General features: G+C 50.5%; 1 protein-coding gene across 1 annotated transcript; it reads right to left on the reverse strand.

The window, feature by feature from the left end:
* Nucleotides 1–215: 215 nt before the first annotated feature.
* irs2b (insulin receptor substrate 2b) lies at nucleotides 216–14,697 on the reverse strand. Its single transcript, XM_056289174.1, has 2 exons — nucleotides 11,053–14,697; nucleotides 216–2,214 (listed from the first exon to the last, which is right to left on the reverse strand). Exons 1-2 carry the CDS (start codon nucleotides 14,399–14,401, stop codon nucleotides 2,210–2,212), a joined length of 3,354 nt encoding a protein of 1,117 aa, XP_056145149.1. The 5' UTR covers nucleotides 14,402–14,697; the 3' UTR covers nucleotides 216–2,209.
* Between the last annotated feature and the right edge of the window lie 12,802 nt (nucleotides 14,698–27,499).

A 27,499-nucleotide genomic window follows, 5' to 3' on the forward strand; every position in this document is an offset into this window, starting at 1 on the left:
TAAAGTCTACAAAGGTGCTAAGGCTTTGTTTGAGCAGAACAGGCCACGACAATAGTGGTCAAGTTGGAACTGGATCACACTGAAGAGTTTTTTGTTTTTTTTTGCCTGTGCATGTGTGTATTTGGATGCATGTTGGGTGTGATGCAATGCCAAGTTCCTGTCCTTATTCTGTCTGTGTATATGAATCGATATCCCTCCCAACCCCCCCCCCCCACCTCAGTCGTAATAATAAATATATTAATCTGAATATTTAGTACATTTACTCTTTTATTTTGTAAATGTAGCAAGTGAAAAATAGAAAAGTTAATCTCAGAGAGGCCGTCTCTCCTACTGCTCTGACAAACATTCGGTCTTCATGACGATCACTTAAGTCTTTGATATACTGCGTGTTTATAGGTCCGAAATAAAAGGTCCATCAGACGAGGGCTGAAGACTAGAGTAAGGCTTTGGATTGGTGGTTTTACAAAAACATTCACCTCTGAAAATAAATAGATCATACATTATATATATATATATATATATATATATATATATATATATATAATGTATGCTGTTTGAATGGTTACCAACCTGGTATTTGCTCTGAGGTAGGTATTTTCTCTATTCTTGAGCAATTGCAAACTTGGATGATTAAATATATTCATGAATGCCACCTCTTTTGTTGCAGTTCAATCTGCGTACATATTCACACACATTTCACTAAAAGCATACAGATATGATAAATAAATAAATATATATATAATCTGTATGCAAGAAAGGTTCTTGACCGTGTGTGTGTGCACGCGCGCGCGCGTGTTTTTTTTTTTTGTGTGTGTGTCTTTGTGTGTGAGTGTGTACGCATATTTTCCAGGTTTGGTTCACAGGTTTTAAGGTAAAGGTAACTGGCCCTGTCGGCCGAAGCCAAAGGAAAACCAGTGGAAAGTGTATGCATAATAATAATAATAATAGTACCAACAACAACAAATAATAACTATAGTAATCTGCATGATAATATTGAATGATTTTACAGGCCTACGTACACAGATAAATAGTTCTCTAAAGGCCTTTACACACCGGGTTTTTTTTTTGTGCGATTAATTCCACGTCCATATATATTTATTTCGAGCTGTTGTTTTTGTCGTGAGTACTTTCACACAGAACGCGACAAAGCTACGTTCATTCATTCGCGCATCTCCCTCCGGAAGGAAGTCGAGTTTTCGGCGAATAAAAGGCATCAACCAATCACGTTGCGCGGACCGGACGTCGCGCGCGTCACAACGCCCAACGACAATGGCGGACCTGTTGGCGTTCGCCATCGGCCGGCCGGCATTGTACGACAAAGGATACAAAAACCACCGAGTAGCTTGTCAGGGTAGTGAGTAGCTTATGTAGTGTACGTTTGGATGTAGTGGGGCTGGTAAGCAAGGCAACGGTGTCGTAGCAGGTTTGGCTCAAATACGGGAGGCACTCTTGTCGCTTTTTACCCGGGCGCCGCACACACGCCGCCCGGAGCAGCGTCCGGTGTCGTCGCGAATCCACAAATTCGTGTTTCTGGCGGGAATCCTCATCGCTTCCGGTGTGAAGCGGAACATTCGCAGGCGAGCATTTTGCGTTTTTCAGGTCGTTTATTCGTCACGTCCTGCGCTGACGTGTCGTAGGGTTAGTTTACGTTATTACGACAGTGACCTCCGGGGGCGTTACCACAAACTGATTTCCGGCAGTGCCTAGCAGAGCACGAAAGGAGCGCGTTAAACGGCTCTTCTGCGTTGAGTCGTTTATGGTTAATTTAGCCAAACAATACGTGGTACCAGGAGTGGGGTCACTGTCGTAATAATGTAAACTAACCTACGACACATCAGCACACGTCCCAGGTGTGTAAAGGCCTTTAGTGTTAGAGTCTACGTCTTTTTTCTAAGTCATCTAATACAGCAGCAGCAAAACGGCGCCTGAATGTTTGGGTGCCGAGAGAGTGGAGGAAAAAAAAATTTGGGGGGAAGGGTCAAGTGTCCGCGTTGCCATGACGATGGCAGTCCCTGTGAACCCCAGATTGGGGGTTGGGGTTGGGGCGGGGGGTTAAAGGTCATCTGCTGCAGCACATGGTCCAGCTGTCAGTGTGGCGACTTCGTCACTGGGCTGCAGCGGTCCCTCGTTCACAGGAAAGAGAGAGAGAGAGAGAGAGAGAGAGAGAGGAGAGAGGAGAGAGAGAGAGGTGGGCAGTCCCAGTCGGCCTTCAGTCTGGAAGAGAAAAGAAAAGCAGGAGCAGGCGGGGTTAGTCATGTGATTCACACCGGTAACAGACAAGGCATGGAGCTTTAACGTACACAGTGTTTTCCTGGTCCACAGTTTCAGAGCATGCATGGCTTTTTTGTATGTGTACGCACACGTGTGTTGGTGTGTACATGTGATATATTACCTATGGACATTAGGTGGGAGGGGGAGGTCAAACGGTATACCCCCACTCTGTTACCAAGTAAGGACTAAGTGCTCTTCAGCAAAGGGGGTGTATGTGTGTGCGTTGCTCAGCTGGTAGACACTAAAGTGGCAGGTGCTTTCACCACAGGGGAAAAACAGAGTGGCATTTAGCACTATGCAGCTGACGGAGGGCAGTCTCCAATGACAGCACAGAGAGAGGCAGCAGCAACACCGACACACACAAAAACAAACACACACACACACACACAGACACACACAGACTCATGAGATCCTTTTTTGGGATTAAAAAAAAAAACCTTCCAAAAATCTTCCAAGATCCTCCACTCTCTTTTATAAACACTGCATTTTCAATGCCTGGAATAGACCCTGGTATAGACGGTGTCCTTTCTCTCCCAGCAGAGAGCTGTGCTGCTGACCTTTGACCCCGTGGACTTGTTTGTGAGGTTTCATTTGCATGCAGCCTTCAAATGGCAGCGGAACTCTCAGCTAACACACGCAAGGCTCCCTCCATCACAGCTATTGCCTTTCTTCTCAAGGTCTCTCGCCCACCCTCCCTCTCTCTCCCCCCTCCCTCTCTCTCTCGCTCAGCATCTCCCTCTCTATTTTCCAGCCATGAACAAGAGCTGTTTTCACAGAACTGGAAGCGATCATCATTCTCTAAAACAAACCCTCAATTCAGGGTCCTTGCTCCCCCTCCTCACTCACACACACACACACACACACACACACACAAACACACACACACACACACGTGTCAGTTCTCTTTTTTCCTTCTCCCCCACAGTCGACATCAGAGGCTATAGTCAAATCGAAAGGCTCGGGGAAGACTATGGTTTCCGCTCCCTCCTGAATGATGACAGTGAAAATGAAACGGCAAGGAGAGGACGGAATTGGGAGGAGTGCCAACACACACACAAACCCACACTCACACACTGGTTATAGCAGTCTTTATTAACCTGCTAATCACATTAACAGGCTGACCCATTTCAGAGATGCCCAGGGATGTCTGAGATGTAAAATGTGGGGACCATAGATATATATATGTGTGGGTGTGTGTGTGTGTGTTTGACGGGCAGCTTAGTTAGGCTGGGCAGAGAAAGAAAGAGACAGAGACGGGGGGGATGGAAAACCAGAGTAACAGAATCAACCTGACAGAGAAGAACGGGAATGTAGTGAGGTCATGGGACCTACCGTCCACTGTGTGTGTGTGTGTGTCTGTGTGTGTGTGTGTGTGTGTGTGTGTGTGTCAGGGCTGGTCTGAACCAGTTGGTGGGCCTGTAGAGGCAGACACTTGGGTGAGAATGAGTGAGAGATGCCGGGAAGGAGGGCTGAATCACCTCCCTGACAGACCAGGTCTATGAGCAGGAACATGTACATACGAACAAACACGTGCACGTGCACACACACGCGTTGCTGGAGTCGGCTCGGTGAGCCGCGGTGGCCCGAGGCAACTTCGCTAGAGGCAGAGGAAATGTGCAGAGACCGGGCTCATACTGACAGCCTCAAAACATTCACTGCTAATCTGCCACATGGTGCTCTGAGACGGGGGTAAATGGACAGGGGTGGTGTGGGGGGGGGGGTTGGAAAGGGGACATAGGGTATGGCCTCAATGGCCCCAACCCCTCCCATGTGGAGCATGCACCGACACACACACACACACACACACACACACACACACACACACACACACACACACACACACATACAGATACACTGCTGGAACTCACCCCGGTGGCCCTGTCCCATCCCACACAAACACCCTGGCCCTTCTCATTATTTATTTACTTCTCACAAGCTAAATTTAGCCTTGCTCCACTCAGGAGCGGGACACAAACAACACACACACACACACACAGAGACACGCACGCACGCACGCACACGGAGGCATTTATCAGCTAACAACGTCCTCTGCTAATCCCCGGGAAGCACAGCAAGAGCGCTTGTGTCTGCCGATCAAATTCAGAAAGATCGACTGGACGCGGAGGAAGCTGGCCCAGTGGCTACCGCCCCCCCCACCCCCACCCCCAGGTCAGGACGACCGAGCCCGGGTTCGTGTACGTTAACAGCGAGGCCCGGCGCGTTCTCCCCGACACACTGGAGAAAGAGTCGTCCTCAGAACAACAGAAGTGACGACGGCTCGTGTGATCTGGTTTCCTCCCGGGGAGAAGGAGAGGGGCTTTTTTTTTTTTAAGGAGGCGCAGATCTGCTCTGTTTACATTCCTGCCTGGCTGGCTCCTCCCTGACCTACCGCACTGCTGCTGCTCACCACACACACACACACACACACACACACACACACACACACACACACACACACACACACACAAAATAAATAACACCGGACAAATAGTGAGCGACTGCCTCGCTCACCTTTGACCTCTCGCATTTTTCTGCAGCAGCGACAACAACAACAACAACAACAACAACCATTCACGTTATGTAGGACGCCCACACAAATGACCACGGGGTCATGTGCTGTTCGTCCTTTATTTGTCTAGACGTTTGATAACCCGCAGAATTACTGAGGCAATCAAAGTCATTTTTTCCTCATTAAAAAGCCCCTTTCCTCCTTTGTTGCTCAAAACCTCTTTGTTAAATCGAAATATGTGTGTGACGGAGAGACGGAGAGCGAGCGAGACGGGGGGTGGGGGGGCGGGGGTGGGGAAGAAGATATACATTTTTTCCTTGACATAATGTCAGCAGGTTTATTACAGTCCCACTAAACAGGGCTAAGATTGAATGAGATATACGACCATTACCATCACGGCTATTAAAGCTGTGATGATATGGAGTCATTAATGTCCGCATTACTCGCTCCCTCTCTCTCAAACACGGGGCCCGGCCGCCTTGCACGCCGCCGTGCAGGCGGCGAGAGATATGCTAATGTAAATTCATATCACACGCTCACCAATTACATTCAGTCACGCTAAAAGCTCTTACAGAGATTCCTGCACTAAATTCTATTCTGTAATTAAAAAGGCGTGCGGCTTAATGCCTCTAATATAGTACATTTCATGTGGGCCCAAAAAAAAAAAAAAAAAAAAACCTCCGCAAGTCAAGTTCCTTGAATGTGTCAACTTGCTCGGCCAACGTAAAACAAACTCCGGATTTGAGCGTTCTCCTTGTGCGACGGCCAGAAGTGCCCTTGAACCCTCGTCGAGAAACGGTGAGAGGAGCTGTGCCGCAGGAGGAGGCGAGAGATAGCAAAACTGCTGTGGCCCGGACCCGGCCCGCACCGGACTTCCGTCCGGCCCACATACCGCGTGGAATCATGGCACCTGGGGCGGTCCGCTCCCGTTTGCCAGATGTGGGCCAGAACCAAGCCGTAGCAATGCCGCATGTGCCACATATTTGCCAAAGGTGGCCCATATTTGTTTTGTGATTCACCACACGGGGCCACTTCAGGGTCACGTCCAGATGACATGTTGCCGAGAGCACATCTTTTGCCAAAAAAAGGCCCACATTTGATTTGGCATATTTGGGCCATATTTGCTATGATACATGTGGGCCACTTCAGGCTCACATCCATTTTGTCAGGGCCAGGAGAAGGCCATCAGTGCCGCATCACTGCCTGAAGTGGCCCACATCCGGATGCTGTCTGGGCAGGGAGGTGTACCTTCTCTGTTATGAGATGGATTGCTTGGAGGACTCGAGACATTTTGGGAAGTCAGGAGCTGGCTGAGCTCACTCAAGTATGTGTGTGTGTGCCCTATGTGAATGCACACACACACACATACACACACACACACACACACACTTCGTCCAACCCTAAACAAAACAAGCTGCTCAACAATGCCTAATCCTGAAGTGAATGTAATCCTTCTTACCTCCCTGCTAAATGGAGGATACAGTAGCTTGACTTGAGTTTTTTTATCTAGCGCTGGAACATCCCGGCCTACTTTACTCGGAGGGTTATGTATCAGACATCCAGCCGTGGAGGTGGGGGGGGGGGTGCAGGACAGGTGAGGACATGGACTTTTATTCCTCAAAATACGGAATCGCTGCCAAGTTCTGGTATCGTCGCAGAGCCGGACGCTGCGACCCTGCAGCCGCTTCGGATGAAACCACACCGAGTTTCACTGCCGCTTCGCATCAACAGACATCCTGTGATGCCCAACGCCGCTGGCTAATTAGTCAGTTGTCTGTGCATTTAGTTAACATTCCGAGTCAGAACAAGCAGCAAGGGTGAGAGTCTAAAAGTCAAGATCCTATAGTGGCAGCATTAAGCTAGCTAATTAACTAATAGTTCAGTGCATCATTAGGCCAGCCCTTAACGGCCTGCATTGTCTAAGCCAATCAGAGACGAGTCTGTCGGGGGACTCGCCGGGTTCACTCTCACTTTCTGAGATGAGCCGAGGAAGACAGCGCTCAAATTTACAGTGTGTGTGTGTGTGTGTGTGTGTGTGTGGCGGGGGTGGGTAGAAGGGGGATTTAGTCTGAGACCGAATCACATGATTTCAGGAAAACAGAAACCAATGCTCAGAGAGGAAGGTAGAGAGCGATGGAGGGGAGGGATGGAACAGAAGGGGGAGGGGCGTTGAGTTGATATTTGGCTTCTTGCACCCCCCCCCATCTCTCCCTCTCTCTCTTTCTCTCTCTCTCTCTCCCTCTCTCTCTCTGTTGTATGTGGCAGATGGTGGGCCAGCCATTAGCGTATTGTCACTCCACTCTGAAGGACCGAATAACCAGTGAGCACTGCTCGGTGGGGCAGGTGCAAAATCCTGCAACCCCCCCCCCCCCACACACACACACCACCACCACCAACACTGCACCCCAAACCCCACCCTCCAACCCCACTTCTTCACCCCACCCCTGCCATCTGCTGATGGCCTTATATACATACACACACACGAGCAAACCACACACAAGCACAATGGTATAGAGGAAAATTTGTGTGTGTGGGGGGGGGGGGTCGTTGTATTGAGTCTGGGCACACAAATGAAAACATGGGAGAGAGTGAGTCACCCTCCTCTCCTGTCTGCACCCAAACACCTGACTGCCCCCTGCCAGAGAGAGCCAGCCAGAAACACAGAGAGAGAGAGAGAGAGAGAGAGAGAGAGAGGAGAGAGAGAGAGAGAGAGAGAGAGGAGAGAGAGAGAGAGAGAGACGAGAGAGAGAGAGAGGGAGAGAGAGAGAGAGAGAGAGAGGCTTGATAACTGGGAGGAAAATCTGGAGGGGCGATGGCAAATAGGCACAATAAACTTGCAGAGAAAAAACAGAGAGGCAGGGGTAGAGACAGAGGGTGAGCGAGAGAGGTGAGCGAGAGAGAGAGAGAGAGAGAGAGAGAGAGAGAGAGAGAGAGAGAGAGCGAGAGGGAGGGAGAGAGGGAAATGTCTTCTAGAGGAGAGATAAGTCCAAGCACAGTGACGAGAGAAAAGGAGTTTTACAACACAGATGAAGTTGTAAAAATAGCAAGCTGGTCTCCCTAGCCTCCTCTGCTGACATCGCAGGAGGAGCTGGGACTTTTGGTTGGGACCCTGATGGCTGTGTCTTTCCTCTCTCTCTCTCTCTCTCTCTCTCTCTCCCCCCGGACAGACTCACAGAGGGACGGGGGTGGGGTGGGGTGGGGGTGGGGGGGGGGCTGGTTCAGTGGTCAAGTAACTGACTTTGGCAGCAAGGACAGAAGGCGTGCTTTGAAAGTTAAACAGCAAGCAAGCCATTCACCCTACCCCCACCCTACCATACCCCAACCACCACCACCCACACACACACACACACACACTGCTGTCTCCCGCCCTCTCCCTCCATGCAGCGCGGCGTGTCTAGCTAAAACCCAAACAACGGCGGCGTAGCCCATCAGCGTCGTGTGTCAGAGCTGCAATAAACCGAGAAATCACACACAGTCTCCACGACTCCCCATTCAGCTGCTTCACAAAACCAAAACCAAAAGCAGCTCCCCATCACACAAACAGGATGTGCTACCATGTATTTGCACGTTTGTAAAAGGAGTAGCTCTCCCTCTCCCTCTCCCTCTCTCTCTCTCTCTCTCCAACTCCCACATTAAACACAATGACGATTTGGAGGCCGACTGAGCTCAGATGATTCAAATTCCTAATCCAACGGCTTCCAATTAATGCGAGCGCGCGGGGAATGTTGACTGCCGTGCAGCGAGACGAGAATGTGGAAAAGCCAGCCGTTTCCGGGTACACACACACACACACGCACACACACACACACACACACACACTCGCATCCATTCAGTCTCCTTCTGTCTCTTGACCAGTCACCACACACACACACACACAGACAATACAAACACTCACACGTGACCTCACAAACATGTTCGTATACACGCGTGCGCGCGCGCGCACACACAATCTGTTTCAAACACGTGCCGCCATAACTCTCCCTTGCACACACATAACACACATTTACATTGCGCAGACAGACGTAAACATGTGTGCACACCTAATTGATGCAGCGAACACAAACACGCACATGCACGCACGCACGCGCATGCACGCACACACACACGCAGGTCTGAGCGTTGTGTACTGGGACATTAGCGAGCGGCCACATTGGCTGCATTCCTGATTAGGGCAGCGTATCAGCGGCGTGTAGGACTTCTTTCACTTTCAGATGATCTGTTGTTTATCACGAATGCCATAAATAGCCAAGAAACCCGCGGCTAACTGTTCCACGGTGCGACACAAGCGTCTCCTTTCTTTCTCTCTCATTCACTTTGATTTTTTGGGGAAAAAACACACCCCGTTATCACCCTCTCGTTCACTCACCTGCCCCGGCCTACTATCTACTGTAGCCTCTGAACAGCCTGATCCACTGTCAGCTATCGGGTCTGGGTTGGAACAGACGGCATTATGGGAAATATAGCCCCTATCTTCTGGGACTCTTAGGTGCCAGTGTGTGTGTGTGTGTGGGTGGGGGGGGCTTGTTTTACGTCATACGAATGTGTTCGCACCAAACACACGTGCAACCGTGCGCATGCGCACAGCGGTTCTATCGCCGTGTTACGTACGGTAAAAGTTCCTGGGTAAGAAAAACAAAAGTCCGTCCAACCAACGCCCCGCCTCCCCCCTCCACCAGCCCCCACCACCCCGCCCCCACCTCCACCAAGTTACAAAAACAAGCGAGCATTCACCTCTCCCAGCAACCTTTGCACACCGCCTTGCATTCCTGCCCTGAAACCCGGTACCTGATGACTGATAAACAACTGAGTCACTTGTTTTTCTGGGGAACCCGATGACTACACACAGCACGAAAGCCCCGAAGAAGAAGAATAAACAAAAACAGCGCAAGAGAGATAAAGTTGGATGTGAAACCAACAACAGCAATTAAACTCTTGCATTTCACCCATCAGCACACTGACTCATGACCATGTCCAGTACAATGTGTTTTTCCTCCCCCTTTTCAAACAACAGCGACTTCTGATAGGCCCTGTCGGGACACATCCTCCCTCGTGAATAATCCCTGTCATTCACAGGCGCGCGAGAAGCGACCGACAGAACGAGGACGCTGCTCGAAACGAGGTGAAAGGTAACGACTGGACGCCCCCAGTTCCCAACCTTCTCTCTTTTGCGGATTTAGGAATTCACTTTGCCTTTTCTGAGACGTGTGGTTCCCATTAAAAAAAAAGCAACGTTATCAACGCCGCACCTTTACATTCATACGAGAGACGTGACCTACTTTCAACGTCCTCAACGTCGGTTATTTAACAGACGCATGCGTCACCGATTGTTGTTTTTTTTTTTCAAACTGGCGCAATGACGTGTGATGAGAACTGCGTCATTAATGGCGACCGGAACGGGCGCCCATTCACAGATCCCCCCCCCGTTCTGCGCGCGCGCACACACACACACACACACACGCACACAGCCCTAAGCATGGCCATGTATCATGGGTGTGACGACGGAGTGACTAATCCTATCTACACATCACAGCCAACACCCAAAAGCAATGTGCACAATAACAACAAATTTGCCCCATGCCCCCGCAGTCTTTCTTTTGCCGTTTTGCGCTTTTCTTTTGCCCCCAAAAGCTTCTTAAAAAGACGCACGACGACGACACAGCCGGGTTGCATTGCCACCATGCAAAAAAAAAACAACAACCCCAAAACAAACAACAACAACAACAACAAACGAGTTTCCATGATATAACTCTTACGTAATTTGTTTTGCAACAACCAGGAGCTGCCCAGTCACGATTCTGGTTGATGTCGTTACCTTTGATAAGCGGCAAGCTAATAAAACGAGAGGCTTGTGGCGACACGCCGCTCGTAACTTATCCACAACGGCAACAACAAGCGCCGCTCGTCCCCGGCTGCCAGGATGACTTGCACTTGGAGATAAGTTTCGCCAGTCCGGTGCACGTGCGGGCTTGTGCAGGGGACACACGGGGAAATAGAAGTTTATCTGTATGTGACAGGGCGGCGTGATAAAGAGACGACGCTACGTATCAGCGGCGTTCAACTTTGGAAATGAACCCCCCCCCCCGGGTTTAATTCAAGCGATGCTATAGCAACGGTATCTCTGTCTGCAAGGGACGCTGCAGAATACCGCCGAATGCCAATCACCACTCGAGCACGAACAACCCTCTCCCGGCCATGAATGAAAACCAGCCTGAATGAAGCAGTTGCAACCGTATGCATGAAAATGCAGAGCGGCGGAGTTTTACCGGGCTCACCTTTCACAGCAGTGGCAGTCTCCTTGAAGCCCAGACTGGCATAGGGGTTGGCATTGAAGCCGTTCATGCCCCCTTTGCAGCCACAAGCCGTCTTGAACCTCAGCAGTCCCTCACAGCCCCCTATACTGCACCCGCTGAAGCTTCCCTCCATCAGGTTTAAGGCAATGTAGTTTAGTCCGTTCTGGTAGCCCGCCGAGGTCTCCCTGCACATGGGGCTGCTGCTGCTGCCGTACTCCTCGTCGGAGACCTCCGAGCTCCGGACAGGGCGGAACACGTTCTCCACCGAGGCGGAGCTGTGCCGTTTGGTGTCGTGGGCGAACGACGGGCACACCGGTGTGACTGTGGTGGTGGAGGAGAAGGTCTCCGAGCTGTGCCGCCTTCGCCCCTGCGGGTCCGCCCGGATAACCTTGGCCCCTCTGTCCGGGTCCACCGAGGGGACCGATAACGAGGCACCCCCCAAGAGAAACGAGTCCACCGGCACCAGGGGCACCGGCCCCACAATGGCACCCCCCAGGCTGAGTCTCTTGACGCAGGCAGTGGGGCTGGTGGGGAGAGGGGAGGCATCCGTGGAGCAGATAGTGGGGAGTGGGGCGGGGGGGCTGAACGTCATCTCCGTGTAGTCATCCTTGACCGGGCCGGACTGACCCACGGGGCTCCCCTGCCGCGGGAGAGGGTACTCTTCTATCAACCCCCTCTCCTCTTCATCCTCCTCTCCTTCTGTGCTTTTCTCCTCCTCTTCCTCCTCCTCATCTACCACTTCCACCTCCTCCTCCGTGTCCTGCTGTGAATTTGGTAGGCTGCTGCCAGTTGTTACCCGGTCGGGTGAGTGTCTGAGGAGCGGCTGACATGAGCCGAGTCGACCCGGAGAGTTGACGTTGACGTTAGCATAGTCCGAGAGCGGCGGGGATATCCTCTGAGAGGAGGCGGGGTTCTCTGCGACGCCGGACGCCCGGGTGGCATCACCAAAGTCTATGTTAATGTACTCCCCTGGGCTGCGCGGCTCCGAGGGTTGGGGGTCTTCGCTCATACAAGGGAGCGTTTTGAGGGCCTCCAGAGCCAGGCGGGTGGGCCGACTCGCCCTCCCCCGGTGGACCAGACCCAACTCTACCCTGGCTGCTCTGAGGGGGGACGGGGCAGAGGAGGGGGGAGTGCCAGGGGAATCGCCCGGCGAGCCGGGGCAGCCATTCGACTCCTCCTCTATCCGCTGCGTCTGTAAACTCATCACCACGTACTGGTCGGTGTCCGTGGGGCCGTTGCGCTGGGGCTGGGCTTTGAGGGAGCGGGGCAGGGAGCTGCATGAGTAAGGCTGTCTGTGAAGCGGCAGCAGCGGGTGGGCGTCGCCTGCCAGGGGAGTAAGGTAGCAGTCGGGCGGGGTGACAGACACCAGAGGATCCACAGGTGACATGTTGAGGTACTCTCCATTGGTGAGCCGCCCATCGGTGCTCTCCGCCGACATCTTGGCTCCGTACCACATGCGCATGTAGCCGCTGTCCTCCAGGGAGATGCTCCCGGGGGACTCTGTGCGTGGCCCCAGCCCCGCAGCCGAAGATGGGTGTGAACGCGGGTTGATGATCTGCTTGGGGGCAGAAACGCACATGGGGCTCATGGGCATGTAATTGTTATTCCTGGCCCCTGCCGCTGGAGGCGCAACACCTGGCATCATTGGCATGTAGCCACTGTCTCCTTTGTTGGTGCTGGTGCCGATGTGGACGTCGCCGTAGTCTTCGGGATAAGTCCCTTTAGGGGACGCGGTGTGAGACCTGCGAGAAGACTGACTCCCGCTGGTGTAGGTGGCCCTCATGAGGGTGTACTCATCCAGCGAGGCCGAGGAGACCTGCGGTGGCCCCCTCTGCTGGCGAGGCGTAGTAAGGGAGTATGTGCGCTTTCGGTAGGCCTTGTCCATCTCCGGCAAGCGACGGTAAGCGCTCTGGTTCTGCCGCTCCATGACCATGTAGCCATGAAGGTCGCTGCCGTCCCGGGAAGGGGGGGTGTCGGCGTTGAGGGACTCGGGGGTGTTACTGCGGAGGGTGAGAGGTAACCGGAGGTCCCGCACATCGGCGGGACTGGAGCCATACTCGTCACATGAAATGAAACCCGCATCGCTGGGAGAGCCTGAAAAGGAGGCACTGCAGCTGGAGGGGCGGGGAGCACTGCTCTCCGGGCAGGAGGACAGACTCACCGGGCTCGGGGTGGCCACAGGGGGGGAGCGAGACACGGGCATTGACATAGACTTACTGTGCTGGAGGGAAGAAGACTCAAAGGTCCGACATGGGCGAGCTGTAACAGTGTTAGATCTGCTCAAGAGGGTTCGGTGAACCCCGGGGCTGAGGGGGCTCCCGGTGACCGACACAGGGCGTGTCATGGTGCCGTCTCCCTCACTAGCCGTGCGTATCCGACAGGAGGTGAATTTGCTCACGGGAGACGTGGCAGCCATGCTGTCGGTGCGTGACCGGCGGGGCAGGCCAGTCTGGCTGGGGGGCAGGTTGTTGAGGTGCCTCCGGGTGGGAACGGAGATGGGATTGGTGCCGGACGACTGGCTTTTACTGCGCGGACGGAACTCAGACAGCTCCTTCATGGCCTTCATTGCCTCCAGGATGGTCTCGTGGATGTTCTGGGCTACCACGGAGTCGTCCGCCTGCATCCACAGCTCCCCCGGACCCGTGGCTGCAGAGCGACCCACCTCGATGAAGAAGAAGCTGTCAGAGTGGCCGCACCTGCGGATGTTCATCAGCTGTAAACTGACGGAGGCCACCTCCGAGTTCAGCTTCACGAAGCTGATAGTCCGACTGGAGAGGCAGAGCCGGTACACGCCGGTGAGATTTCGACTCTGCCCCAGCCCTTTGGATTTCAGGTTGACCTGCCATACCTCCTTGTACGCCGCGCTGACCGGCGTTATCATGCCGTAGCTGGCCTCGTCGAAGCCCACCAGGGAGGAGGCGGAATTGGACGCTGAGCCGTCGCACGCTTTCCCCTCGCCCATGACATCCGTCAGCACCCGGTACCAGTTCTCCTGCTCCTGCTCGTTGTCCGCCGCCACGGCGAAATACTCGTCCTTGGTGTAAAGGGCGATGAGGTATTTGTGTTTGGCGTCGGCTCGCTTGTTGATGTTGAGGCAGCAGTCCAGAGGAATAACTCTCTTCGCAGCCGACTTGTTTTTCCATTTCTTCTCGCTCTCGTAGTACTCCAGCCGGGCAGGGAAGCCCTCGCTCGGCTCCTTCAGCACAAAGAAGCGCTTGTGTCCGTGTTTCTGCTTCTTCAGGTATCCGCATTTCTTGATGTTGTTGTTGTTGTTGTTGATATTGGCGTTACTGGAAAACAGCTGTCCGGGAGCGTTCGGCGGACTCGCCATTCTTGAGACCGTCCTCCTTCAAACAAACGCCGCGGTTTTTGTTGTGTTTTTTTTTTTTTTTGGGAGGGGGGGTTGTCTTTCTTCTTTCTTCTTTCCTCTTCTGGTTGTCTCTTTCCTCTTCTTGGCTGGTCCGTCCGCTTCTCCTCGGGACGCAGTTCGGTGCGTAAAAAAGAAAAACGCCGCACGGCTCCTTTCTATTTCCAGAGCCGGCCGAGCGCTGGTCTCCTTCTGCAGCAGGGCAGTAAATAACACATGTCTCCTGGTGACCGGAGTGAGGAGGGAAACAACATGTGACGTGCTACACATCCAGCTTTGGTTACAAAAAGGAAGGGAAAAGAAAAAAAAAATACACACGTTGACAGTGGGCGGGGCGCTGCCGGCTCATTCGGCTTATTGGACGAAAGCGCTGACTGCTTGTGGAATGGCGCCGTAAAAAAAAAACACACACAGAGCGAGCGAGAGAGAGAGAGAGAGAGAGAGAGAGAGAGCGAGCGAGAGAGAGAGAGAGAGGGAGGGAGAGAGAGAGAGAGAGAGGGAGGGAGAGAGAGAGAGAGAGGGAGAGAGAGAGGGAGAGAGAGAGCCCTCCTACTATCACTGCCCTCTTCCGACTCACTTACGAGTATACAGTCACGCCGCCTGCCTGCCTGCCTGCCGGTGTAACTTTTATTTTTAGAGCTTTATAACAGCGCCGCGCTCCATGACAGCTTTTGGGCAAAGAATACCCTCATTATTTATTCATCTTATTCTGTTCTAAACGCCACACGTCTTCTTTAATATCGCTTATTCGGTTTTTTTTTTGTACACCCCCCCCCTCTCTCTCGTCCTCCTCCTCCCCAAACCATTTGATATGAGAAGAGTGTGTTGGTGTCAGCCTATAAATCATGCAAGAAATGAAACACTTGATCCGGACGGCCATGTTTGCGCCGTGTCGGGGACTAACGAACGATTTGGATAAGTGTTGTTTTTTTCTTTCTTCTCTTCCTCTTTCGTCGCAGCTCTTGTTATTCAAATACGGGTTGTTATTGATCGTTATGATCGTTGTATTACTTGCGGTTAACAACGTGACTTGGAAAACATGAGCGGGGGGGGGAGGAGGAGGAGGAGGAGGAGGGCGCACGGTTCAGGTCATCCCCAGTCAGGCCCGGATCCAACTACAAAGGTAAACAACCATCACTTACACGGATCTGACGCAGAAAGGAAGAAGAGGCAATTACATATATATATATATATATATATATATATATATATATATATATATATATATATATATATATATATATATATATATATATATATACCGCACAGCGCATTTACGGTTCACGCTGGCTCTCACCCCAACCTCCTCTCACCCTGTTTCTCTCATTTCGCTCGCCCGGGCTTTTGGAGGAGTCATTAACAGCGCGGATGGTAAACAACTGCGCCACGCATTGGGGGAGAGCAGTCAGAGTGCAGCCCGCGTTATTGCGTAACGCTGCCTACTGCTCTGTTTTTGTGTGTAAATGCGTGCGTGCGTGCGTGCGTGCGCGCGCGCGCCTGCAGCTCCCGGGACAACCGCTCATCCACAGCGCCTCCAGCGTTTCCGATTACTCTATCTGGGATTTGCATCGCTTATTTTGCGATCTCTCCGCCTTCCCCGTTCGGCAGTGACACGTCACACCGCGGCGCACACGCTCTTAAAAAAGACACCGTAATTCGCCACGTATTGTTTTAAGGCCAGACGAACACACACACCCCCCCCTCCCCCCTCCCTCCACATCTCCTATGTTGACACGCAGAAATGACCCATATATGGCGTTACGAAGAAAGTCTCGGTTGTTTTGCTTTTTTTTTTGATGACGCATTGAATTTGTTGATGCGTCAGTGGCCGCGCCACGCGTAACGACGAACGAAATGCTGGAGCCCCCTGGGTACCGCGTAGTGGTGATGATGATGAGGATGATGATGATGATGATGACTTTTTTATCAAGAAGAGAGGTGGTGCCGTCTCATTACGAGAAAAGCGTGTTAATCTCATCACTATTTCAGTATTCCCCGATGACCATAAATCCATTCATAAACCGGCCCCTCCCAAGGCCAAAACCCCCACGACCAAGCAGAAAGACATTCATTACTTGTCACTGAAGAACAGGATCGAAGTCAAAACATCTCGTGTTCATCTGGAGTACCCCCATTATGTCCACACATTAGGCATACGCAGCCGTGCAAATCAATCATACACTTTAAACAATGGAGGCTTTCCCCCTCAATTTCTCTCTCTGATAAGCTCCATATACACCGGCGGATAGATATGGACTGACCACATTTCCATACATTCACGACTGGGGGCATGGTTTCCGGCTGTCTGTTGTATCCGCCGCAGCGACATAGTGGAGAGGGTGGCTGCTGTGACAGATGTGTGAGTAAGTCCCCGCATAAATTGTGGGGAATCTACCCAGTCCCCCCTTCCACCCCCATAACCCCGCATCTCCCTTTAAAGCCCCGACTGTGCTGGCTCAGCAGCCCTGTCCTCAACAACAAGGTCAATTACCATGCCCTGCACAGGTCAATTATGCCACTACTGCCGATGATTTGACTCCTGCCTCTGTGAAAAAGGAATCAAATCAGGCTCCAGCCTCCTGTTACCCCCCACCCCACCCCACCCCACCCCCCACCTCCATTATACGACCTTTAAATCACTGATGTAAGTTACTGGTTGCAATTCGGTGCAAAAGGGTGAGCGGCTCAGTTAGAGGTCAAGTCTCGGGTTTTCCGTTGTTCTGCTATTTGAGTTCTTTGTCCGACATCATTTACCTAATGGCTTTTCCGGAGCTATCGTATAGCAGAGCTGCCCTGTCCAACACCCTTCGGCATCAAACGTCTCCATGCGGGACAGGGCCGGTTCTCCCTTTGGTTGTTGTCATTTCTTACATGGTGGGAATCTGGACTTCTATGTCAACTCAAGACAGAGCAATGTGTTTATATTCCGGATGTGTGTTGCATCTTGCAAACGTTTAAAATGTCTGCTGACCCTCTTTGCAAACAGCGAGGAGATCCACCCCCCGACGACATAAATAACTCCACTGCAGGGAACTAGACAGACACACACACACACACACAGTGTTGAGTGGGTGGGTGGCTGATGGGGGTGGGGGGGGTCTTCTGCATTACCCATAAAGCACACCATTAAGAAATGCAAACTAGGTGTCTATAAAATCTCAATAAGGTGGTTGAAAGTCCCATAAACTGCGTCCCATCAGCCTGCACGCGCAGCCTATTTGGTGGCGGTGGTGGTGGTGGTGGTGGTGGTGGTGCCTCCTCGCCTTACTCTTTCTTTGGTAGCCCGCGTGCACATTTATCACTTCCGATTCACGCAGCGGCGTGCATTAGTTTACAAGTTAATTAAGCGGCCATCCCGGCCTGATTTACAAGGCCTTAAACGGGCCCGCTCAGCAAAGCCCTGTGTGAACCCATGAAGCCTTTATAGGCTTATTTATTTAGACTGTGCCGAGGGTCTGTTATTCCAAAAACGGACGGGGCCACATATGCGTTACCCATTTTTCAGCAAACTATGAAACCGTTTGGGGTGAATAAAGCTTTTACAGCAGAAGTCATCTGAAATCTCTCGGTCCGATGTGTCCCACGCGAACGCTATGCTAGCCTGTTTTCATACTGTTTACTGCGCTGTTGTCGGTGGGTTTATCAGAGACTCGATTGCCCTCAGCTTTCGTAGACTGGCCCTCACATACACACACACACACACACACACACACACACACACACACACACACACAGACACACACACTGGATCCTTGCCCCGCTTGCTGAGTCACAGGCACATACCATCCCAGCCACCTCATCCCCGGCGCTATCACCGTCGACGGCGATTGGTTTCATAAGCTTTCATAAAGCAGATTAAAATATCTGACATGACGAGATAATCTTAAGGGGTGCAGGGGGTGGGGGTTGGGTGGGGGATGATGGGGAGGGGGGGTGCCGGGTGGAGATCAGACCTGGACTTACCCCACTCAGAGCAGCATAAGCCCTCCACCTCAAATGGACAGCCGCCTATTGTTGGCATCCCAGCATCACAGACACCCCGTCACCCGCCCTCCGCCTCATCTCATTATCCAGGGGCAAAACAGATTACAGGCAAAGCCCCGGGGTGTCTGAAGCGTATTGTTCTGGCGCTGTTGTTTTGGTGTTTTGGATCTGATTGTTATCCTGTTGTTATTTATCGTCCTGAGCCGGGGTATATTTTCGTGTTTGCTTGTTATTTAGGCGTGTTATGTCAGATGCTCAGCCGGGGGGAAGATTAGCCTTTGTGCTCAGACCGCACAGGGCCGAAAACAAGATCAGTGTCTGAGGGATAAATAAACTCCACCACTTAGGTTGGGGTGACATTTCTTCTCAGCGTCCAGATCGTGCCGGATGTATTAGAGGGTTTTTTTTGTTTGTTTCCGCAGCAAAGAGCTCGGAGAGGTGAAGTGAGGTTGGCATTTTAATATGGCTTGTCCTCAGTGTGTTTCTCTGTGAACGCTGGATACTCTTTTTACACGTGAAGCGCCTTATACATCTGTCTTCTTAAACACACACTCGCTGACACATAGCAAAACTTCTGTGGCCCGGTGCCGTCCCACACCCGGCACTTCCATCGGGCCCACATGCCGTGTGGAATGGTGGCACTTGGGCGGTCCGCTCCTGTTTGCCAGATCTGGGCCAGAACCAAGCCATAGCAATGCCACATGTGCCACATATTTGCCAAGAGTGGCCCACATTTGTTTTGTGATATTTGGGCCATAATCACCATTTACCACATGGGGCCACTTCAGGGTCACATCCAGATCACACGTTGCCCAGAGCGCCGCATCTTTGCCAAAAAAGGCCCACATATGATTTGGGCCATATTTGCTGTTATACATGTGGGCCACTTCAGGCTCACATCCATTTTGTCAGCCAGAAGAAGACCATCAGTGCCGCATCATCTCCTGAAGTGGCCCACATCCGGATGCTGTCTGGGAGACATCTAGTCTCACGTTATGCTGTATCAGCTGTGTAGATTCAATGAGGTGGGGTTGCAAAATGTTAGTTAGCGCATCTAAAATTGAAAGATTTTGTATTTCTCTTATTGAAATTATAATCCAGGGTGTCCAGGTGGCGTAGCGGTCTATTCTGTTGCCTACCAACACAGGGATCCCGGTTCAAATCACCATGTTACCTCCGGCTTGGTCGGGCGTCCCTACAAACACAATTGGCCGTGTCTGTGGGTGGGAAGCCAGATGTGGGTATGTGTCCTGGTCGCCGCACTAGCGTCTCCTCTGGTCACCCGGGTTGCCTGTCCAGGGGGGAGGGGGAACTGGGGGGAATAGGGTGATCCTCCCATGCGCTATGTCCCCCTGGTGAAACTCCTCACTGTCAGGTGAAAAGAAGCGGCTGGTGACTCCACATGTATGGGAGGAGGCATGCTGTAGTCTGCAGCCCTCCCCGGATCAGCAGAAGGGTTGGAGCAGTGACTGGTACGGCAAGACACACCCTGCTTAGCATTCAAGCGCTAGGATTGCCCAGGATTGGCTAGTACTTGTTATCTCTGTTGGTTAGGTTGGTTAAGGTTAGGGTGGGGTTAGGGTTAGCCAATCAGAGGCAGAGAAGGGCGTGTCTTGCCAAGAAAAGCAATGAGATCCATAAAGATCCATAATAATACCTTTATCGCCTTTAACGTGTTCAAACAAATCATCTCATCTCATCTCTCATCTCATCTTCAGCCACTTCTCCAGGGTCGGGTCGCGGTGGCAGCAAGCTAAGTAGGGCACTCCAGACGTCCCTCTCCCCAGCAACACCCTCCAGCTCCTCCTGGGGGAACCCAAGGCGTTCCCAGGCCAGACTGGACATGTAGTCCCTCCAGCGAGTTCTGGGTCTACCCCGGGGTCTCCTCCTAGTTGGCCGTGCCTGGTAAACCTCCAAAGGGAGGCGCCCAGGAGGGATCCTAATCAGATGCCTGAACCATCTCAAACAAATCAATCTTAACATAAAACTTTTTTGGTGTTTCTGATGTGTCAGCTTACTTCTCTGGGTTATCGGTTAGCTAACACGATTCAGACAAGCTAACTTTAGCTCTGTTGAACCGCCGCGTCTATTTTACAATGTCAATGTTAAGCATCCAATCAGGATATGATGTAAATGATATGTAACGTCAGCTGCTCAGTTGAAAATGTGCAGTCAACACTAGACCTACGTCCAATTACAAACTGAAGACAATGACGCCATATTGCTCTGTTTTCAGCAAAGTCACACAACAGTTGTGCTTCACATCTATGGCTATGACTCGATGTGTCCTCGTTTCTGTTCAAGCCCTACAATTTTCTTGAACCTTAACCAGCCTTCAATAACGGTAGGGGCTGTCTATGTTCTTGGGTACATACAGATTGCTCCGTTCAATCTTATGGTGTCAGCCATAATTGACTCAATTCTCTAATCGATACAGTAAAAGCGAAATTGAAATTTCTCCTCTGGTTAATTTTCCTGCTGATTGATTGCAGGAGGGCTGACCTAGAAGAAAGCTGGCATGTACTGGTTGAGATTTCTGTGTTATTGGACATGACCGCACACTCCTGTATCGAGCCAAAGGACCAGTGATTACAGTTTTGATTACTTCAGTTAACTAACTCATTGGAATGGACATGATCTATTTTGGATTAATCTGCAAACTGGACCAAGGGTGGGCGTAGGTGCGTGGGATGTTATTAGAGAGTCAATTATAGATGTCGTTCTGGTGTGTCTGAGGACCCACCTACACCGCGGTTCAGCTGTTAATAATGGCCATGGCCGTTTGACGATAAACAGCCGACCCGTCGAGATGTTTACTTTGTTCACGTTTTTACATCTGACATTTCTTGTGACCTTTCAGCATTGGGGCAATTTCACTCTTTACTACGGCCCTCCACTTTATTTCCTCCCATTCCATTTCACTCCTTTTCAATAATTTGTAGTACTGATGCTCTAAACGATGGAGGTTTTCTCATTTCACGGGTCAGCGAGATAGATATATATTTAATATGCTCACAAGAACTGACAGGAGACATACCCCTACTCAGGCGAAGCCAGCCATATATATATATATATATATATATATATATATATATATATATATATATGTATATACCATGTTTATTTGACCAGAATAACCAATGATAGCATGATAGCATGTTTATGTAAGCAGAGGACACACACAGATAACACATTTATTCATGAGTGTGTCCTCCCCAACAGATTGCTCACCTGGCCACACAGTGAGACAGATACAACAGCGGAGTGGCAGTCTGAACTCTCAGCTCTCCGTAGCTTTGATTAAACAGATAGGAACACATATAATATTCAGGCTTCATAATGCCATCATCAGTCATTTGTCATAATTATGCGTTATCTGAAGTCACATGGGGAGATGCAAATGACTATGATGCATGGGCCTATGCTTTCTGTCTCGATCGGGGTGGGGTGGGGGGTGGGGGCTTGAAAGGGTCTGTATGGAAGAAAGACAGACCGCTTGAAAGATAAATGTAATGTGTCTCTATTCAAATGGAATGATTATACGGTCACTACTGTGTATAGAGGCCAGTTTTAAACCAGCAGCCGTTTTAACCTATCGATACAAGGGTCCAACGCACAACTCAGAATGATCTCTCATGTTTTCTCAGCCTCCCTCCTCCAAGACCTGAGACTGAGGACATGCTGGTACTGATTGGGGAGGAAACTGTGGGGATGTTTTCAAGAACACCAAGTGGATTATATTTGTTTTTGTGTTTTTTAAGACAGCACAGGTAACAGCGCCTAGTTGTTATTTTAAAATCTCTTTTATTCACTTTTTTTTTTACCAGGATAGTGAATCATGCAAACTGAAAAAAGGGAGGGAGGCAGAAAGGAGACATCAGCTCCCGTTACATGTGCACATTTTTCATTCTGACTGAAGATTTGGGGTCAGCAGTACACATGGGATGTGGTCTAATACGGTCTGGTGTTTGCAAGCCCCGGCGCATTTAACGTGTGACACGCGCTGTGTGATATTTTCTTCGTAGACTTGTTTGAATCGGTCGTTCTTTCTTATTGTAACCGGTTATTTTCTTGCCTGTTGCGGGATTCGATATGGGGTGTACTGCACCACAAGGTGACGTCACTAACCGCTCGGCTAAAGGGTCAGACCCGTTAGCTGGGGCTAACGTGTCTTATTAGTAGTTTACAGTCGTCACCCTCCCCGGAAGCGCGCCCTCGCGCTGTTATTCCCGCGCTCCGAAGAGACTTCTGAGGATCTGCGCACTTCCGGATCCCACCGCTGCCACCAATGTAACCGGTTATTTTCTTGCCCGGTGCGGGATTCGAAACGGAGTGTGCTGCACCACAAGGCGACATCACTAACCGCTCGGCTAAAAGGTCAGACCCGTCAGCTAGGGGCTAACGGGTTTGACCAAGTGTAGCTAGTGGCTAACGTGTCTTATTAGTAGTTTACATTAAGTTCCTCCCGTCTAGGCATCCGTGTTGAGTTCTGTGTCAGTCTTCCTGTTGGCCTTCTGGAGCAGCTGGCAGTCTTCACATGGCATCGTATCTCATCCAGACACAATCCGACTTTTGTGAGGGAGGAAGATCTCTCCAGTGGCAGACCACAACTGACACAGGCAAGAGAATTCCGGAGTCTTTGGAGAGATACGACCCGGGGGAAGTCTGTCACGGGACACCAGCTAGCTTCTTTGGCTAAAAACACGCCGGCGCTAGCTAGCAGCAGATTCTGCTAGCGGTACAAATGCGGAGATTGGCGATCGTGAGCAAAGCCGGGAAAGCCCAGTCTGGGTGTCAGGTAGCTACAGTCGAGCGAAAGTAGAATCAGTTCTTGAATTAAACAACGATAGGCTGTGTCACCTGGACAATGGAATTATAAACAAACTTACTGACCACGGCCACGGCTAAAGGTTGAGTCCACACGGTCCTCGCCACATACAGCACCGGCGCTAGGAGTCGGGAGACTTGGAGTGCGATCAAGTCCGCGCAACGATCGCTCGCCATAATCGTATTCTTCTCCTCCTCCTCCTCCTCCTTCTTCTTCTTCTCCTCCTCCTTCTCTCGGCTTGTTCCCTGCCTGTCAGAGGTCGCCACAGCGGACTCGTTTCCATCGGTACCCTGTGAGGGCACGGCACCAATGGCGGCCGTTGTTAACCCGGCCCTCGACCGATCCGGCATGGTCTTGTCAATCCGCATACCGATTTGGCAAAATTCGGATGCCCTTCCTGACACAACCACTAACCCTATGGACGGGGGGGCACAGGTAAAGAGCTGGATGCCATGCCAGTATTCATGGACTTGCGCCCATGCCTGTCGCCAATGGCCTTAATGTCCTCATTTTGCAACAAAAAAAAGAAAGAAAAAAAACCTTTTTATGGTTAAAACTCAAAGTGGTGCCCGTGGATATACTTAAACGAGAACACACACACACATGGATGTTGTACTTCTCCCTCCCAGCTATTCTGTTCTGTACCCGGGACTAATATCCGGCCCAAATGAAATCAAAGTGTTTCCAGTGGAGAATAGTAAATGTATGAAGGGCAAAGTGCCCAGAGACATTGTGATGATACTTACTCAGAATACAGGATGTGCCTCCTCCCTTGGCTCTTGCCCCCACATCTTAAAGGGACATTTCATTTAGTTTTACACCATCGCTCCTATCGGTTATGATATTCTTTTACTCAGTGGCTTCATTTTGGAGATTTTGGATGCAGGACTACTGCTGGACTCAGCTTTACAGCGGCGTCTTTAGGGCCAACTGAACATGATCCCTAAACCTCTCCTATTACACGATTTCCCGTTATCTGTGTCTTCTCAGTTGTCCTGGCCGGGTAGTTCATCGATGGTTACTTACTACCTAGGGTAAGGAAGATGGTCATTCTTCCAAGTTGAACCAGGAGATAGCTCAGCAATGTGACCGACCGTTGTATATTGAACATTCTGAGTAATAACTTTTAACTTGCACTTAGATAACTGGGTTAAACTGGACTTGTCGAAACGTGTCTGATGCTCATGTTCAGTTGCCCCATAACACCCTGTTGATAAGTTGAGTCCAGCGGTGGCCCCGTCTCCAAAATGAAGCCGGCGAGTAAAACGATATTAAAGCCAGTATGTATGATGGCAAAAACTACAAAAAGAAGAGCCAGGTTGTAAAAAACCAGATTATCCTTTAACCTTCTCTTCAGTCCCACTGTTTCTCAATAATACCCGACACTCACGGACTGTGCCCACTCTTGTTGTGGTTTATGAGCCAGATGAAAAGGATGAAGGAGGGAAGTTAGGAGGAGTAAACAATGGATGACTGATATCCAGAAACAAGCAGTTTCTGATCCGTAGGTGTGTGTGTGTGTGTGTGTGAGACAAGGACTGAAAGGTAGTGGACCAGGATTCACGGAGCGATGTGGGATCCAGGCATCGCAGTATACGGAAGAGATTAGGGTGGTATATTTAGTGTCTTCCCACAGCTCTGTCATAAGCCAGCTACCATAAATCAGGTGAACAAAGGCAGAAAAACATAAAAAAGAGGAACGTTGTTGAGGTTGTCACGTTGTTCTGTGGATTACATGGCTGAGCAGCGACTGTGTGTGACACCCACTTAGCCCTGTGTTTTAGGCCTGAAGTGAATGAAACACTATGAGCTATGAAAAGCATGATTCATGGAGGGCGCTTCACCACACAGCGCTTTTAAATGACCCGTTTCTGACTCTACAAGACTGCAGCAGTTTAGAAACTGAGTTCTGGGCAACCTAGCAGAAGAAAAACAACAGGATGAGGGATCGGTTGCTGCACGCCATAAAGGGTTATAAGGGCACATGCTCACTAAGGTCAAGGTTCATAACCTCGAAAACATGCCGGTTTTGCGATATGCCATTCAATGCCGGGGTTAAAGGCAGAATTAAAACAGTGTAGTATTCATATTTGAATTTCTTTGTCTAAAAACCTTGATCAAAACATGATAAAACATCAGCACATGTTTTTATTCAAATATTAATAATATTGTGTTTTTTAACACCCTAATCCATAATCATGCTCGGTTGTCGCAAAAACAGAGGGCGCGTGCCAGTCGTCATTAATATTCATCAGCTGACCTTTGAGTGACAGGTACAAGCAAGGGCTGGTGCTAATGGTGGGCGGGGCTTCATAGTGTAATGATTTCCTCTGATTGGCTGTTTGTAAATGTGTGTAATGACATTATGAGTATCGGGGGGGGGGACCACCTGAGACACACCGAACTAGAGGGAGCTCTTAAAAAGAGAAAAACAGGAAAAACTAAATTTTGTGTCCATCCATCCATTATCTGAACCGCTTATCCTGCTCTCAGGGTCGTGGGGATAGGCTGCAGGGGATGCTGCAGCCAATCCCAGCAGTCATTGGGCGGCAGGTGGGGAGACACCCTGGACAGGCCACCAGGCCATCACAGGATCCACACACACACACACCACACACATTTATCTATCTATCTATCTATCTATCTATCTATCTATCTATCTATCTATCTATCTATCTATCTATCTATCTATCTATCTATTTCAGAGGAAAGATCAGTTCAAAATGCATGATGACGAAAGTAACAAGTGGTGTTAGAAAATATTAGTGTTTCAATTTCGGTCTGACTTTAATGCCAAAAATATTGTACTTATGAGATGAGTGAAAATGAATGTCACTATTACCATTTGGAAAGTTGTGATTTTCTGTGAGACATCTGAGATAGTTCGAGCCCCGGGGTAGTCCAACCTTGAGGGTCGTCCCGGGTCGTCCTCTGTGTGGAGTTTGCATGTTCTCCAATCGGCGGTACCATGTTGTCCCTAGGTGTGAATGTGTCGGCCCTGTGACGGACTGGCGGCCTGTCCAGGGTGTCTCCCCGCCTGCCGCCCAGTGACTGCTGGGATAGGCTCCAGCATCCCCGTGACCCTGAGAGCAGGATAAGCGGTTCGGATAATGGATGGATGGACATCTGAGATACAACGTTTCTCAGATAGCAAAATTGCTGTGGCCCGGACCCGTCCCACACCCGACACTTCATCCGGCCCACATACCGCCTGGAATGATGGCACCTGGGCGGTCCGCTCCTGTTTGCCAGATCTGAGCCAAAACCAAGCCATAACAATGCCGCATGTGCCACATATTTGCTAAAGGTGGCCCATATTTGTTTTGTGATATTTGGGCCATATTCACCATTTACCACACGGGCCACTTCAGGGTCACATCCAGATCACATGTTGCTGAGAGCACCACGTCTTTGCCAAAAAAAGGCCCACATGTGATTTGGCATATTTGGGCCATATTTGCTATTATACATGTGGCCCACTTCAGGCTCACATCCATTTGGTCAGGACCAGAAGAAGGCCATCAGTGCCGCATCACTGCCTGAAGTGGCCCACGTCCAGATGCTGTCTGGGACCCCTCCAATACATGTGGAGTCTCCAGCTGCTTCTTTTCACTTGACTGTTTCACCAGGGGGGCGTAGCGCGTGGGAGGATCACACTATTCCCCCAGGTTCCCCCTCCCGAACTGTCTGTAGGGACTTCTGACCAATCCAGAGGTAACACGGAGATTCGAACCGACGATCCCCGTGTTGTTAGGCAACGGAATGGACCGCTACACCAACCGGACGCCCAAAACCTTCCAAAATTAAGAATCAAATTGGATTCATTACAAAGTTTAGCACCAAGTCTAGTGTAGTTAAATGGAATTACATGAGGTGGTGCAACGTTCACCGTCTCCGTGGTGGAGGGACACGAGGTGATGCGTTTGGCTCCGTTCATTTTATTCAACATCCCATCAAATCAGGCAGGGCTGAGACTCAGCATGCCTATACTAGTGACACGAGCAACATTGAAAAGGCATCTTTTTCCCATTTTGGCCTTCTGCCCACACCGAGTGGGCGTTGTCCACCGGTGAAAAGGCATCTTTTAAAAAATGTTCTGGATAGGTTTGGAAACATCGGTGGTGTTGACGGGGAAAAGGAAGATAAAAAAAAGAAGTTTTTTTTTTCAATAAACTGCACCCATAGTCCTACACATTCTGAACCAGGAAGGAGCTTTTTACACCAAGTGTATTTAAAAACTATTTCATAGA

The sequence above is a fragment of the Lampris incognitus genome, chromosome 11 (genome assembly GCF_029633865.1).
Source record: "Lampris incognitus isolate fLamInc1 chromosome 11, fLamInc1.hap2, whole genome shotgun sequence".
In the NCBI taxonomy this organism is placed as follows: domain Eukaryota; kingdom Metazoa; phylum Chordata; class Actinopteri; order Lampriformes; family Lampridae; genus Lampris; species Lampris incognitus.

What these genes read in the sequence shown, in the direction of transcription:
- irs2b (XM_056289174.1), bottom strand. Translation starts at nt 14,401, where the DNA reads ATGGCGAGTCCGCCGAACGCTCCCGGACAGCTGTTTTCCAGTAACGCC.